Here is a 12332-nt window from a genome sequence, read left to right as displayed (position 1 = left end):
ATCCTCCATTTTGGGATACCCAGGCCCTGCCATTGGAATCAGTTAATTCCTGAAAGGAAACAAGATGGCCCCTGTGGCCTCTTGCTTTCTATTGCCTGTTTCCTTGTTTTCCCAATGTCCTGGGAAGCCCTGGCTCTGTCCCTTCCCGTGATTGGCTGTTGGGTGAAAGTTGCATATATGGTATTGTGGGGGGAGGGCAGGCCAGACTGGCTGGAGCCTTCCCAAGGACTGTATGTTGTGGGTATGCCCTTGGGGTGGGACCTGGGTGAATTGAGTGTGTGACCAATATACATTTCATGTTATGGGTGTCTAGTTTCTAGTGTGACACAATGAATGAGACAGCCCTGCCCAAAACTGGTATGAATGCAGTGTGGAGTGCTGAATGGCTGGGTGCTTGTCACAATCCACATTCCTTGTTGTGAGTGTCTGGACGGAGAAGAAGGACTGAATGTTCTGTGAGTGTGATTGGCTGCCTGCCTGAATGCCCTTCTGAATGATTGGTTGCCTGAGTGTGACCCAGCACAGTGAATGAGAGAGCGAACAGTATATCTGGGGACGTCTCACTGATGGAAATCGTTCAGAAGCTGAAGTCGAAACTTGATGCTTGATTTCCAAGCCAAGCCGGAAGAAGAAGGTTAACTGCTGTTTCCCTTCGACGCAATCTGAAAGCAGCTATGCCTTCAAGGACTGATCCAAGAGAGGACCTGGCTAGGAGTCCTCTTCCTGAGATACGATGAAACATCGCACAGACCGCTAACCTTCGCCGAAGTGCCCTGGAAGCCAGACTTCGAAAGACTGTCGACCGGAGACAGGGACCGCCGAGGAATCTCGAAACACAGCACCCGGACATCAAGGCCATCAAAGTCCATCATCGTTGACCAGGGTTTGGAGGATCGCTGTAACTGTTGGAGGCCCGTCAAAGCCATGTTGCCCAGAAGCGGGGACAGCTTGACGCTGTGCCGCCAATGACCGAGCCGCAACGCTCCATTGCATAAGAACACTTTGAATCAAGAACTGCCTTGCTCATCACCGTCGACCGCTTTGTCCTGCCGGAGAAAGTCAAGGTCGCCGACAAACCGAGGAGAATCCGCCGGTAGGTTTCCCGCGACCCGAAGACCACAAAGATGCTGATGACCTGACACCCTTGCTGGGCCAAAGTTCTTCATTGACTCTTTGCGGTAACAAACTATCGTCGTTGAGGTGCACCGCATGCCTCATCCTCGCAGGTCGTCCACGACCGATCATCGATGAGCACTGCCAGGACCAAAGCTGCTGCCTCAACGCCATTGTTCACCCTTTTCTTCAAGGGATCTCGACGATCCATGGCTCCCGCCTTAAAGGGAGTTCACTCAAGAAGGATCTGTCAATGACCCGATGTCAAACTCTACTAAACCAGGTGGTTTAGAACAATTTCAGAAGAAGATAAAACTCTGAAAAGCAATATGTGGACTGGGCTTGTTTATTATCTTATTTACAGGTTGCCCAGGTGAGGGGATCCTCACACAGAACTGTGAATTAATAGCTATAGTACTATTCTGCCAATTGCTTAACCAGTTTGTTTTCCTCCTCAAGAGTATTGTTGGTTCACTTCATTAATTGATTTGTATGCCATTTGCAACTGACTACAGTTCATGCATTTTAATGGCATCAAATGAGCAATTGTGGTACCACATATAGACTGTATATAGTTATCATTTTAGAATTTCCCGAGCACAAAGTTGGTTATTGTATGTGTACATAATCAAAGCCTTATTTATATAAGGAACTGTGTTTTCACTAACATAGTGTGTAGACATTCCTTTGTGGGTGATTGCGGACTACACTTTACTTAAGAACCAGCCTGGATCACCTCCTGAGAGCTAAGACTTGATTGCTCGTCCATTGCTACCAACAACAGAGAATCTTAGCTGGAGTACTCTGTGCTTCTACTCTGCCATATAGATGGCAGGAGTACAGATAACTCCCCTCCAGTCTTTACACTGATCTCAATGGTATTAGGCTGATGGTGGTCTTACATTTGGGGTCAAGAAAATATTGGATTGTGTGCCTCCTCTGGTGGCTTGCATTGTCTGATTGATTTACACAGTTATGACTCAGAGAATGATTTCTGGATGTTTTCTTCAGTGGTGAATGTAGCTTGTAGCCTGCTCATATTCAAGTCAAACTTCTGAGTAATCATGCTGTTAGTACAATCATTGACGTGCACCCACATTCCCCATACATTTCAGGGTGTTTCTGAGAGCCTCTCTCCCCTCTGACACCTTGCAGTGTTCAACTCCAACGTCGGTATAGTATTACAGAGGTTTGCTACTTTGGTCTCTACATTGGGGACCTTGGGGTGGTTCACACCTCTTCAGATTTCCGCTACTGTAACTCCTCCAGACTTGCTGTGGGTTCCACTCTCTTCATGCACATGGACTATTGCATACAATCTGCATTCACCACATCACCTAATGGACACCGCCACTGGCAAGCTTGTGCTGGAACTTTGAGCCTGCTCTCTCCTGCATAAATAGCCCTGCTCCCTCGCTGATTCTCCACATCATCGTCACAGCATGTAGTATGTTTGCTTTCAGTTCTTATTTGCTCACCCATTTCTGATCGTGTATCTACGCTTATCATTTTGCCATCCTCTGGACTCAAGGCTGTTGGCAACGCATTCTTGGATTTTCCTTTTGGATGCAGCATTCTATTTGAACTGTGCCTTTCGACCAGCCATCCTCATCTGGTTTCATTTGTGTTGTGTGTGTGTTCTAGTTCCACGTTCCCTCCCTTCAGAGCACTGCAGCTCACTCAGGAGTACTTGACGCAGCCTGCCTGGGCGGCATTATGTGCTCTGGCCCCTAGTATCCCTTTCTGTCCCATTTCATTGTGGTTTTAAGTGACCTATAGAATCTGACACCGTGAAATACTTTCTGGCTCATTTTGGTGACCCTGAAAATGACCCACAGCTGGTAAACATGCAGAGATAAACTTTCTGTGTGTTTTTGCTCCCCCGGGCTTGTGTACAGCCGTGTTATAAATGCCAAATCATATCATAATCATAACTCTGCTAGCATCTCTACCCACATCACACGTTGAATTTGGCAGAGCAGATGAGGTGCCTGGGAATTCTGCCTCCTTCTTTGCATCACAAAAGAACAGGTGAAGTCCAAAAGGATCACATACATTGGGCCTCATCACAAGTTAGCCGGTCCAGATTTAACGGTGCCTATTGGACTCCACGGGAATGGGGAGTAACGGAATGCCAGATTTACTGGACCAACGGGACTGTAATAGCCCAGTAATTCTGGCACATCCAGCGCCAGTAAATCCCCACGAGTGCGGCGGCAGCCTGCCAGTTTTACCGGCATGGCTACCGCCGGTCTCGTAATGAGGCCCAATGATTTCCACCCTGCTTGCACATAGTAGCTATGGTTAATGATCTCCGCCAAGCACGGAAATGCACATGGTGGTCATCCTATTGCATTTTTACATTGAGCATATAATTCAAGGGAAACCCAGAGATCAATTGGATAGCCATGCCATCATCTGCTCCATGCAGAAAATGAGCAAAATCCTGCATAGTAGACCCCAATTCGAGTGCACCACCTGGGCCATTTTGGTGGACTGTATAGGTTTATTTGAATGTCCTTGTCAATGCTGGGGAGCCAATATACGTATCCCAGTCATGGGCAGGTCAGAGTGGGAAGGGAAGAAGACACATGGTTATGGATCCAGCTCTACCTATGCTGAGCCCCAATGATAGCCCTCCCCCAACCCGAGGCACACTGGGAGCACCAGTGAACGTCCTCCTAGACCTGGCGAGGTCATGAAAGTGCAGGTGGAAATGCCCAACTATGAATTTAATATCCACTACAGCAGGGGTCTGCAACCTGCAGCTCTTCAGATGTTTTGGACCTTGACTCCCATGATCCCTCGCAATTGATATGCTGGCTAGGGTTGATGGTAGTTATAATCCAAAACAATTGGAGAACCAAAGGTTTCAGACCCGTGCCCTAAGTTGTGTTATGCTTCCCCTGCCTACAACATGCAGGGGATGCCCTGTATAGCCCTGGATGCCATGTGTATGGCATATAGTTCCACCATCAGGGTGCTGATTCATCTCCACAACAGGGTGGGCACTGATAAGTAATTTATTCCCTGATCTCAGCCTCGTCAGTTCCTGGATAGAACATGAGAATAGACTCGGACTGGGAGGGTCTGTAAAAAATGAACACAGGAAGTGATTGTTACCATTGGTCGGCCATGTCAGGTGGTCTTTGACATCAGTTGCCAGTCATGTAAGTTGGAGAAAGCTTCCCTGGGATGGCCTTGACGCTTTTGGTTACACACTTTCCTCTAATCCAACTGACCAACTGAGGAGACTCTGGGAGCAAGGAGGAAATCCCTGAGAGTACCAGGGGGAGATGCTCAGACCTTCACAGGGGAAGGACCTTGATGTTCTTCCTCTTTACTGTGGCATTTGAAGAAGCTGAAGAGAGACATCAGGATCTGAGGGGCGAAGAGATGGTCTGTTGTCTAATCTCCAAGAAGGCTCACCAGTCTACTCCTTCTCTCCATCAGAGGGAAGGCTGCCATCCTTCAGTCTCCACACCAAAGGAAACGCATTTGGGGGGGTTCTGTCCCAGATGCCTGTTCATCCAGATACCAACGAGTGATGGTAAAACTGTCACATTTTGAGCGGAAGGGGATGTGTTGGACAGAATGGTCTAAGGGACAGACTGTTTGTTCCCTACTGATTTATTGGATGGTTTCTAGAGATGAGGGCGACCAAAGGTGCGTCCTTGCCTGTCACTGAGTATTATTCCCTAGAATACAGAGGTTTCTTTGTTTACCACCAGGAGTTCTTAGCACCTTGTGCAACACATCTCCATCCTTCTTGGGCTCTACAGGTTCAGGAACCTACTTGTATTGAAGGTTGGAGCTGGGAGGTCAAATCCCACAGCCATAGATTAGTAATTGGGTATGCCCCTCCTAATTGAGTGCTTGTATTGCCACCACAAGTGTTTATTTATCAGATAATGATCCAACATCATCATTCCGGATGTTGGATGTTTGCTCAAAAACACCTGCATGCCAGTGGAAGTCTAGTGCTAGAAATCCGGACTGCGGCACGGGCACCTCCTAACAGTGAGTCTTCATGAGACATCAGCTTCTGTATCGCTGTTAACACAAAACACATGGCATCAACAACCCAGGTGGTGACCCACCAGAGCGGGACCCTGGAACACCTGTCTGCTGAGTAGAGCCTAACTCACTCAGAACACAGGACTAGGTCTCACAGAGTGGACTAAAAAGGCTAAGGCTGAGGGCCCCACCACCCAGCAGTACAACAAGTGGGTAGCCCGTTAGATTGAGAAAAATGAGGTTCACTTCATCCCTGTGGTCTGCAAGAAGTGCATCAGCTCAGGTCTGGGCACTCACACTAGGATGGCAAATAGACAGGCCATTTGTTTCCAGATGATTCCATGGGCTCCAGCATGGTGTCTTATTTAGTTTCCCCTGGTTCTCCAATATGGACCTTCATAGAGGCTATCTTGGCATGACACATTAGCTAATCCTTGTTACTTAATAAATGATCACTCTCCAATATTAGAGAGACTTCAACCTCCACAGTCCAACAATCCAAAGTTTCACGGGAGGTGACCATGTCCATTTGCACTAACTTGCAGTGATCACCGCCTATCCAACAACTTGCAGTGGTCACCGCCTATGCAATTTTTGTCATTTCCAAAAATGGACTGGCAATGTACATAGTAGAATACAGTCAGATTTGCCTTTACTCTTTACTTTCAAATCAATTTTGCAACAGGTATAAATAGCACCTGCAATACACTTTTCAGGGGGCATTTACAATGGATTCCTAGGGAACCTGCCTGCTTTTACGTGGTGGAAATGTCAGGCGGATTCTATAAGAATCTTTTGTTTTTCTGCCAGCAGGAAAGTACATGCCTGCAGAAAATCACGGAAGCAGAGTGGGAGAGGGACATGGAAATGTATATCCCGTTCTGTGCCCCCGCTCTGCCTTCAAATCGAATGAAAATTCCATGGATTGTAAAAGTAAAGCGTGAATAGCAAATACCTTGCTTTATGCTTTGCTTATGTGATCAAGGAGGGGGGTTCGAAAAGGAGCCCCCAAGTGCTGAAACTTTATTGCAGACTACAATGAAATCAAGACCAGCTCATTAAAACCTCTGGATTGGCCTGCAAGATGACACAGGTCTGCATGTCCGCTCACACAAGCTAGTCCCTGCTATCAAAGCCACACAGGATGGACTCACATGAGAGGATGCTGACACCACAATACAAACCCAGAAAAAACTAAATTCACACACTACTTAGGGAAAACAAGCAACTAAGGCTACTCTCCTGGAATGCATCTGCCAATATAACCTGCTGTTTCATTTCTTCATGCCTCTCTACAGAGCTCTTTCTGTAACATGCCTCTTACACCAACGCTCATCCATCACGTTGGGATGCTCCTAATTAAACAAAAACTCCTACAAGGAGCACCCCAACCCAGAACTCTCTGGAAACTTCCACTTGAAAATGTATTTAAAAGCTAACCTCTTGTGGTTGGCCCTTTAACTAAGATCCCGCTCTTGGAATCTTCCCAGCATTTCCTGTCCACCCCTACTCCATGTCGGCCACGTCCATTCATTCACAGTTTTTGCCCTCAAGCCAACAAACCAGAATATAATCAATAAAAATGGAAATGGTTTCCCATTTGAAAATATTGTGTGCAAATTTATCTCATGAATGTTCATGTTGAATAACCAGAAACAATGACTTGTTTGCAGCACAGACAAGGACAGAAGTTCTGGAACCTTTTCCTAGTCAATGCAATATCTGCAGCCAACAAGACTTTGATGCCTGCTGACCGCATTAAAAAGGCACAAGGTTTAATCGTCAAAAACCGACTTATTCAACTACAAGCATTGCACCCTGGATGGCTATGACTCCTCCAAAAGAACAGCATGGGCAAGGGAAGCATCAGAGTAACCCTCCCCTGAACCAGATTCCAGTCATTGCTTCCCATCTTTTGCATTTATCAACATAAAAATCCTGAAAGATGACTTCACCACAATCATATTTGAAATCATTTGCAGAGTGCAAAAAGTGTTCTTCCTATGATTTGAGCAACTTAACCATAACTACAGGGTTGCTACTGCAGGCCCTGTAATATATGTTAAAAGGACATTATGGTAATGTTGTACTAACAAAAACCTATGAAATTCAGGGGAAAAACTTTGTTAAAGGGACGCTATGGTTACAAGTAAAACCAAAACCCCCCAGAAATCTGCCAGTTATGGTAAGGTAAGCAACCATAACTTGCACCACCACTTTCAAACCTTCATGGTACTGGGTGATCTTGTAATGCAGTTGATGGCCTATCACTCTAGGATCCAAATAGTACAACACTCATCAGATATGTCAATGTTTGTGGTGAAGACAAGGCCTCTTCCATAAATTATAGAAAGTTCTAACTTCAGCACACATCTCTGAAGCCCTACCCGCTCCAAAGTTCACTTACTGGACCTGATCCTCTCAAATGGTCTTAACATCAACTGCCCAACTACCAATCTGCTGTCCTAGAAAGACTACTACTGCCTTATGTTTCTATTAATTCCTTAACTCAGCCTCGTTAGATGCCACACTCATGCACAATGGCACCTTCAAACGCTGGAGCAATATTGCCCTTGAGAGCTTGCACCATACATTCTCAATAGTCAACCCTGCAAGCTTTCGTCTTCCAGTCACCACACTTTTGAAAACTCATCCAATACAATGAAATGCTGCATTTGACTGTTTTACACCCCCAGACCAGTAAAAGTCACAATGTTTACAATATTGGAATGAGAGCTCTGTTGACGTAATTGCATCAACATTATTGGGGAAGCAGGAGTGACATCCGACCCCCTACAAATCCCTTCACATGTCAACACAGAGTAACATCACATGGCATTTGTCGCCAGTTACATCACAAGCAGGGACATCAGACACCTTTGCCAGTGAAGAATTCACAAGAAGTATATACAACCATTCTACAAGGTGGCATTAAAGAAATCCTCGGCGGGCTGCAATGGGAGTCATTGGACCGTCCCCTAGTTAGTAAACTGAAGTGAAGTTGAGGGCATTTAACGAGGGCGGCAGATAATCCATTACAGCCCTCCAACGTGGGCTCTAACAGCATTATTTCATGCCTGTCCAACTTAGTGAAAGTCATTCATCCGAGCCTCTTCGGAATGAGACACAGATGTGAAGCAGGGCACGAGACGTGGCGAAAGCTGATCACTGTTGCTTCCCTTCATGTACTTGGATGAGCGGGTTGTGTGTTTCAGTGGGTTTGCACAGCTTTACAGCTTTTCAGCTTTCAGTGTCAGGAGGTACGACCAACCAGATGAAATGTCTACGTTGAAGCAGGAGCATGCATTGCATTGGTTGTTAATTATAGTTCCCAATCCACTGTTTACTATAGTCCAGCTAACATCCAACTCCTTGATAGGCAAATAAAGGGCATTAATAGAAGCTACTCAGAGAAGTATAGGGTTATGGTTACAGTCACTGGCGATCTCTAATTGACGCCACTACCATAACATACTGTGCCCGCAAATGTCTGCGTGCCAGCTAGGTGTTGGATGCTAGTGGATGGGGATGATCCATAAAAGTAATCTAGCACTGCTTCCGTGGATTCTACAGACTCATGAAGTATCACCTCTGAAAGACTTTAGTGTTAGGAGCCAAGGGGTTGCTAGGGAAACCAAAGAAGATGCAATTGTGACCTCTAGCAACATACGCTCATAGGACATCCATGAAGAACTCATAGCTTGGTCATTGACCAATGGGCCATCATCCCCTATCTTTTCTCAATAGCACAGCATGAGTGTCTAGCAATGCTGGAGGGAGAGCTCCGATAACCATAACATCCAAAAAGGGGAAGCTTAGATTTCAAGCAAGGTCTACCCATCCTCTAGAGCTGTTGAACACACATAAGTAGTAATGTCGAAATCTGTATCAGAATAACCATGCAGACTTGCTTGCAAAAGACTTTGAAGTTCAGACAATGTATTATATGCATGCACAAATATTACTCAAGGAGTATCATTGTAGTGTAGCGCTAGGATCCATGCATTATCAGTCCCGTATGAACAAGGAAAGCACTTACTTTTCCGGAGGTCTTGATGCCTTTAGCCAGGGATGCATAGACTATCACCCAAGCCAAGAGAAGCGACATGACTAAAGGCCACCTGATCTCGCCAGGATATTCAATCCCTGCGGAAATCTTCAACATAAAGTACCTGAGAGTCAAAAAGTCAGTGACAGTGACTGCAGGCTGCATCCATCAAGAAACAGTTCATACCATTCTTGCATGTTCTTTCCATGGGGCATGCATTGCCATGAGTGCTGTAACGGGTGCCATGGGAAAACAAGGGCATACAAGCAAAATAAATACAGCCAACACTTGGACAATATGTTTAATGCTCTTTAGCTAGTCAGTACGATTACAAAGACTCCATCCAATGAACAAAATCTATACCTGGAATTCGGCGTCCTTCACCTTATCTCACATCACTAATAATCCCAAACCCTAAGCAATCCACAAACGGAATAGTGTGCCATGTGGCCGTTTGTGTGAATGGGCCTGGAAAAGGAGGTGCTAATACATCTTATTTCACCTAGTGGGCCCTTTAAATTATTCGATTTGCAAAATGAGCTGGTGTGTAGAAGAGCATTCTTGCATGCTCATATTGCCCAATGGCTTATTTCCCTTTCTTAAATAGTGATTCAGGTCTAACCAATGCCATTCCAAGCTAAAATATCGCATACAAATTACAAAGATCATTGTGTTCAGTAGAACAGCCATGCATTGTGCACAAATTGACCAGATCTGATCTGCAGAATACATTGGTTAAAACTAGAATTTCAAGCAAATCAATTAAAGGATATGCAGGTATTTGCTCAGAATCAGATGAAGATCTCTATGTCCCATTGCCCAGTAAACATTAAAAAAGGAAATCACAGTAAGATGGACATGCTACTTGTCCCTGGTTTCACATTCAAGAGACACAGTTTGCAGAATGTATAATTTCTTCTATCCCGCCTCTTCCCACTGCAATACGAGTCTTTTAGCTGGCAGCGACGTGAAAGGAGGCAAATGGTGGCTAACGTATCTTCCTTCATCTGCCAGCTCAGAACCAACTCTGGTCCTTCCATCTTACAAGTGATACTGAACACACCCCAGCCTCGTTTCAAAGACCAGTGCATACACCTACACAGTTTTAGATATTACCAGCATCACTGCTACCACACAGATTTAAAAGGCGCTCTTGTTTCTATAGCAGGATGTATGATTTAGTTGTCTTCTATTTGTAAGTTATTCCAAATAGAGATATGCGTGTGTCACTCATTGAATTTGTGTTCCATTATCCACCACCTCCCTGCTGATCGCGCGCATACACCTTTGCAATTTTCTCTTCTCTATACCCAACATTTCTCCCTGTGGCTGAGTAACAAGAGGTTGGGCCTGGAGGGTGAGATAGAGGTCATGAATGCGTTCATCCCTAAAATACGCTGATCTGCATTACTAACTGTGATGATACATTGACTGCAAGCCGGCCCATATATTCTCTACACCCTAGACGCTAAGCTTTTGTCTGTATCCTCGCCACTACAAAGTGGTGATAGAACAGTGGAGGGAGCAGGGTTTGATGCCAGAGAGAGGGAAGGACTTTCTGCTACTTTAAGGATGGCCTGAGGCTCATTAGGGTTTAAAAGGAGCCCTCATGTCAGGGAGTCTTTCACCCATCTCCTAGTACTGCCAGTGTTGGGGAATATTATAAAGGATTCCATCTTCCAAGAATGTTGGCTTTCTTCGGCTGCAGTACAATAAAAGCAATTTAAGTAATTGGAGTGTGTTTCTTTAAAATCAAGCAAGAGCCCCTTTAAAGTCTATTGTTTTGCAACCTTTAATATCAAAGCACAATGGATAAGGAGTATGTGTTGGGAAACATGAGCCAAGCCATTGATTTTATAACCTCTCCACCTTGTCCTGTCTTCGCTCCAAACTCCCAACAAGATAAACATGAGTGGGTGAAGCGACTTGAGGGGGGTGGTTTCACAATACATCGCTCTTATTGACCCTTCTCCCCCCTCATTAAAACAGGAAACAGCGTCTTCTGGAGGCCACCGAATGAGAGTTTTGGATTAAAGTATGAACACAGAGTTGTGAGAAGACCACGTATTCACCCCTAGATTCCACTTAGTAGTTACTGTAGCTCCCCGCAGCTGAAGAAGTGAGATTTTGACTTTGACTAATATTGTCTGACTGAAGCCTAGGTGTCTAAAGAGACAATTCTTTGTCAATGTGCGACAAACTAAAAACTGAGAGACAGTGTAATGTGTCTGAGTAGCATCTTCACAGTAAACTACTGGGAACCAAGCGTAGGCTATGGCAAGTAGAGCAACTGGCTAGTGAAGCAGACTCTTCCAGACAACCAATGTGGACGAGCAGATGGCAACTGCAGTAGTATGTGTTCTACAGTCAGAAATATTCTCTATAGTATGTGTTCTTTATGTGTGGTGATCAGGTCATCATACAATAATGTTCAGCATAGAATCAAGGAGCAAATGGTTTCCAAATAACATAAGACAGTAAATATTGACAATATCCTATTTCCTTATGTTTACTGCAGTAATCCAGTACATTAGGTTAATGTCGCAAAAACATTTACCCACAAATTCTGCTATATGTCTTCAGTATAATGTTAGGTTATTGATTTTTCTGTACCACACTATGCTGCCCTTAGCATGTCATCTTGGCGCTACTTCGAAATCTCTAAAAGCTGTCCCATTGGTTTTGAAACTCACATATGGGCCCTAGATACAAAGTCTGACCCTGCGATGCCCTTTCTGACATGAGACAGTCATTATCGGGACCACGACGCTTGCTCCTAAAACCAACCAAACGAGAATCGTTTCATTGGCCAGAGCCAGAGCTGCATGACCTCAAGCAGAACCTCATGCAAATGTCTTCAATATGATATGAATTTCCACAGTTCCCAGGCACAGGATTTCATGAATCAGCAATGTTATCGATTAATCCCATGACAAACCATCTTGCTTCATATGAACATAGTGCAACGGTGCACTATATAGCAAGCCAAACCCCTGCTGTAGGACAAATTCTTATGATGAACTATGGAATAAACTCTCAAATACTGTACTAGCTGAAACAAACAGTGGCCTGTTTGAATGCTACTGTATCCTCAGCATACAGCTGTGGGTAAAACAAAGCTTAATTTATACGTAGTCCTGTATGTCAATTGCAT

The 12332-nt window shown here is 44.9% G+C and overlaps 1 protein-coding gene across 1 annotated transcript in view; it reads right to left on the bottom strand.

Annotated features, from left to right (window-relative positions):
* The window catches only part of SLC6A5 (solute carrier family 6 member 5), a 426034-nt gene that overhangs the window by 239274 nt on the left and 174428 nt on the right, over nucleotides 1-12332 (bottom strand). The window contains exon 7 of the mRNA XM_069623483.1: nucleotides 9170-9302. Within this exon, the coding sequence (XP_069479584.1) occupies nucleotides 9170-9302 (133 nt within the window). The remainder of the gene's footprint in view (nucleotides 1-9169; nucleotides 9303-12332) is intronic.

The sequence above is a fragment of the Ambystoma mexicanum genome, chromosome 11 (assembly GCF_040938575.1).
Source record: "Ambystoma mexicanum isolate Mex_15411 chromosome 11, UKY_AmexF1_1, whole genome shotgun sequence".
In the NCBI taxonomy this organism is placed as follows: domain Eukaryota; kingdom Metazoa; phylum Chordata; class Amphibia; order Caudata; family Ambystomatidae; genus Ambystoma; species Ambystoma mexicanum.
This window is presented reverse-complemented; position numbering and strand designations above follow the sequence as displayed.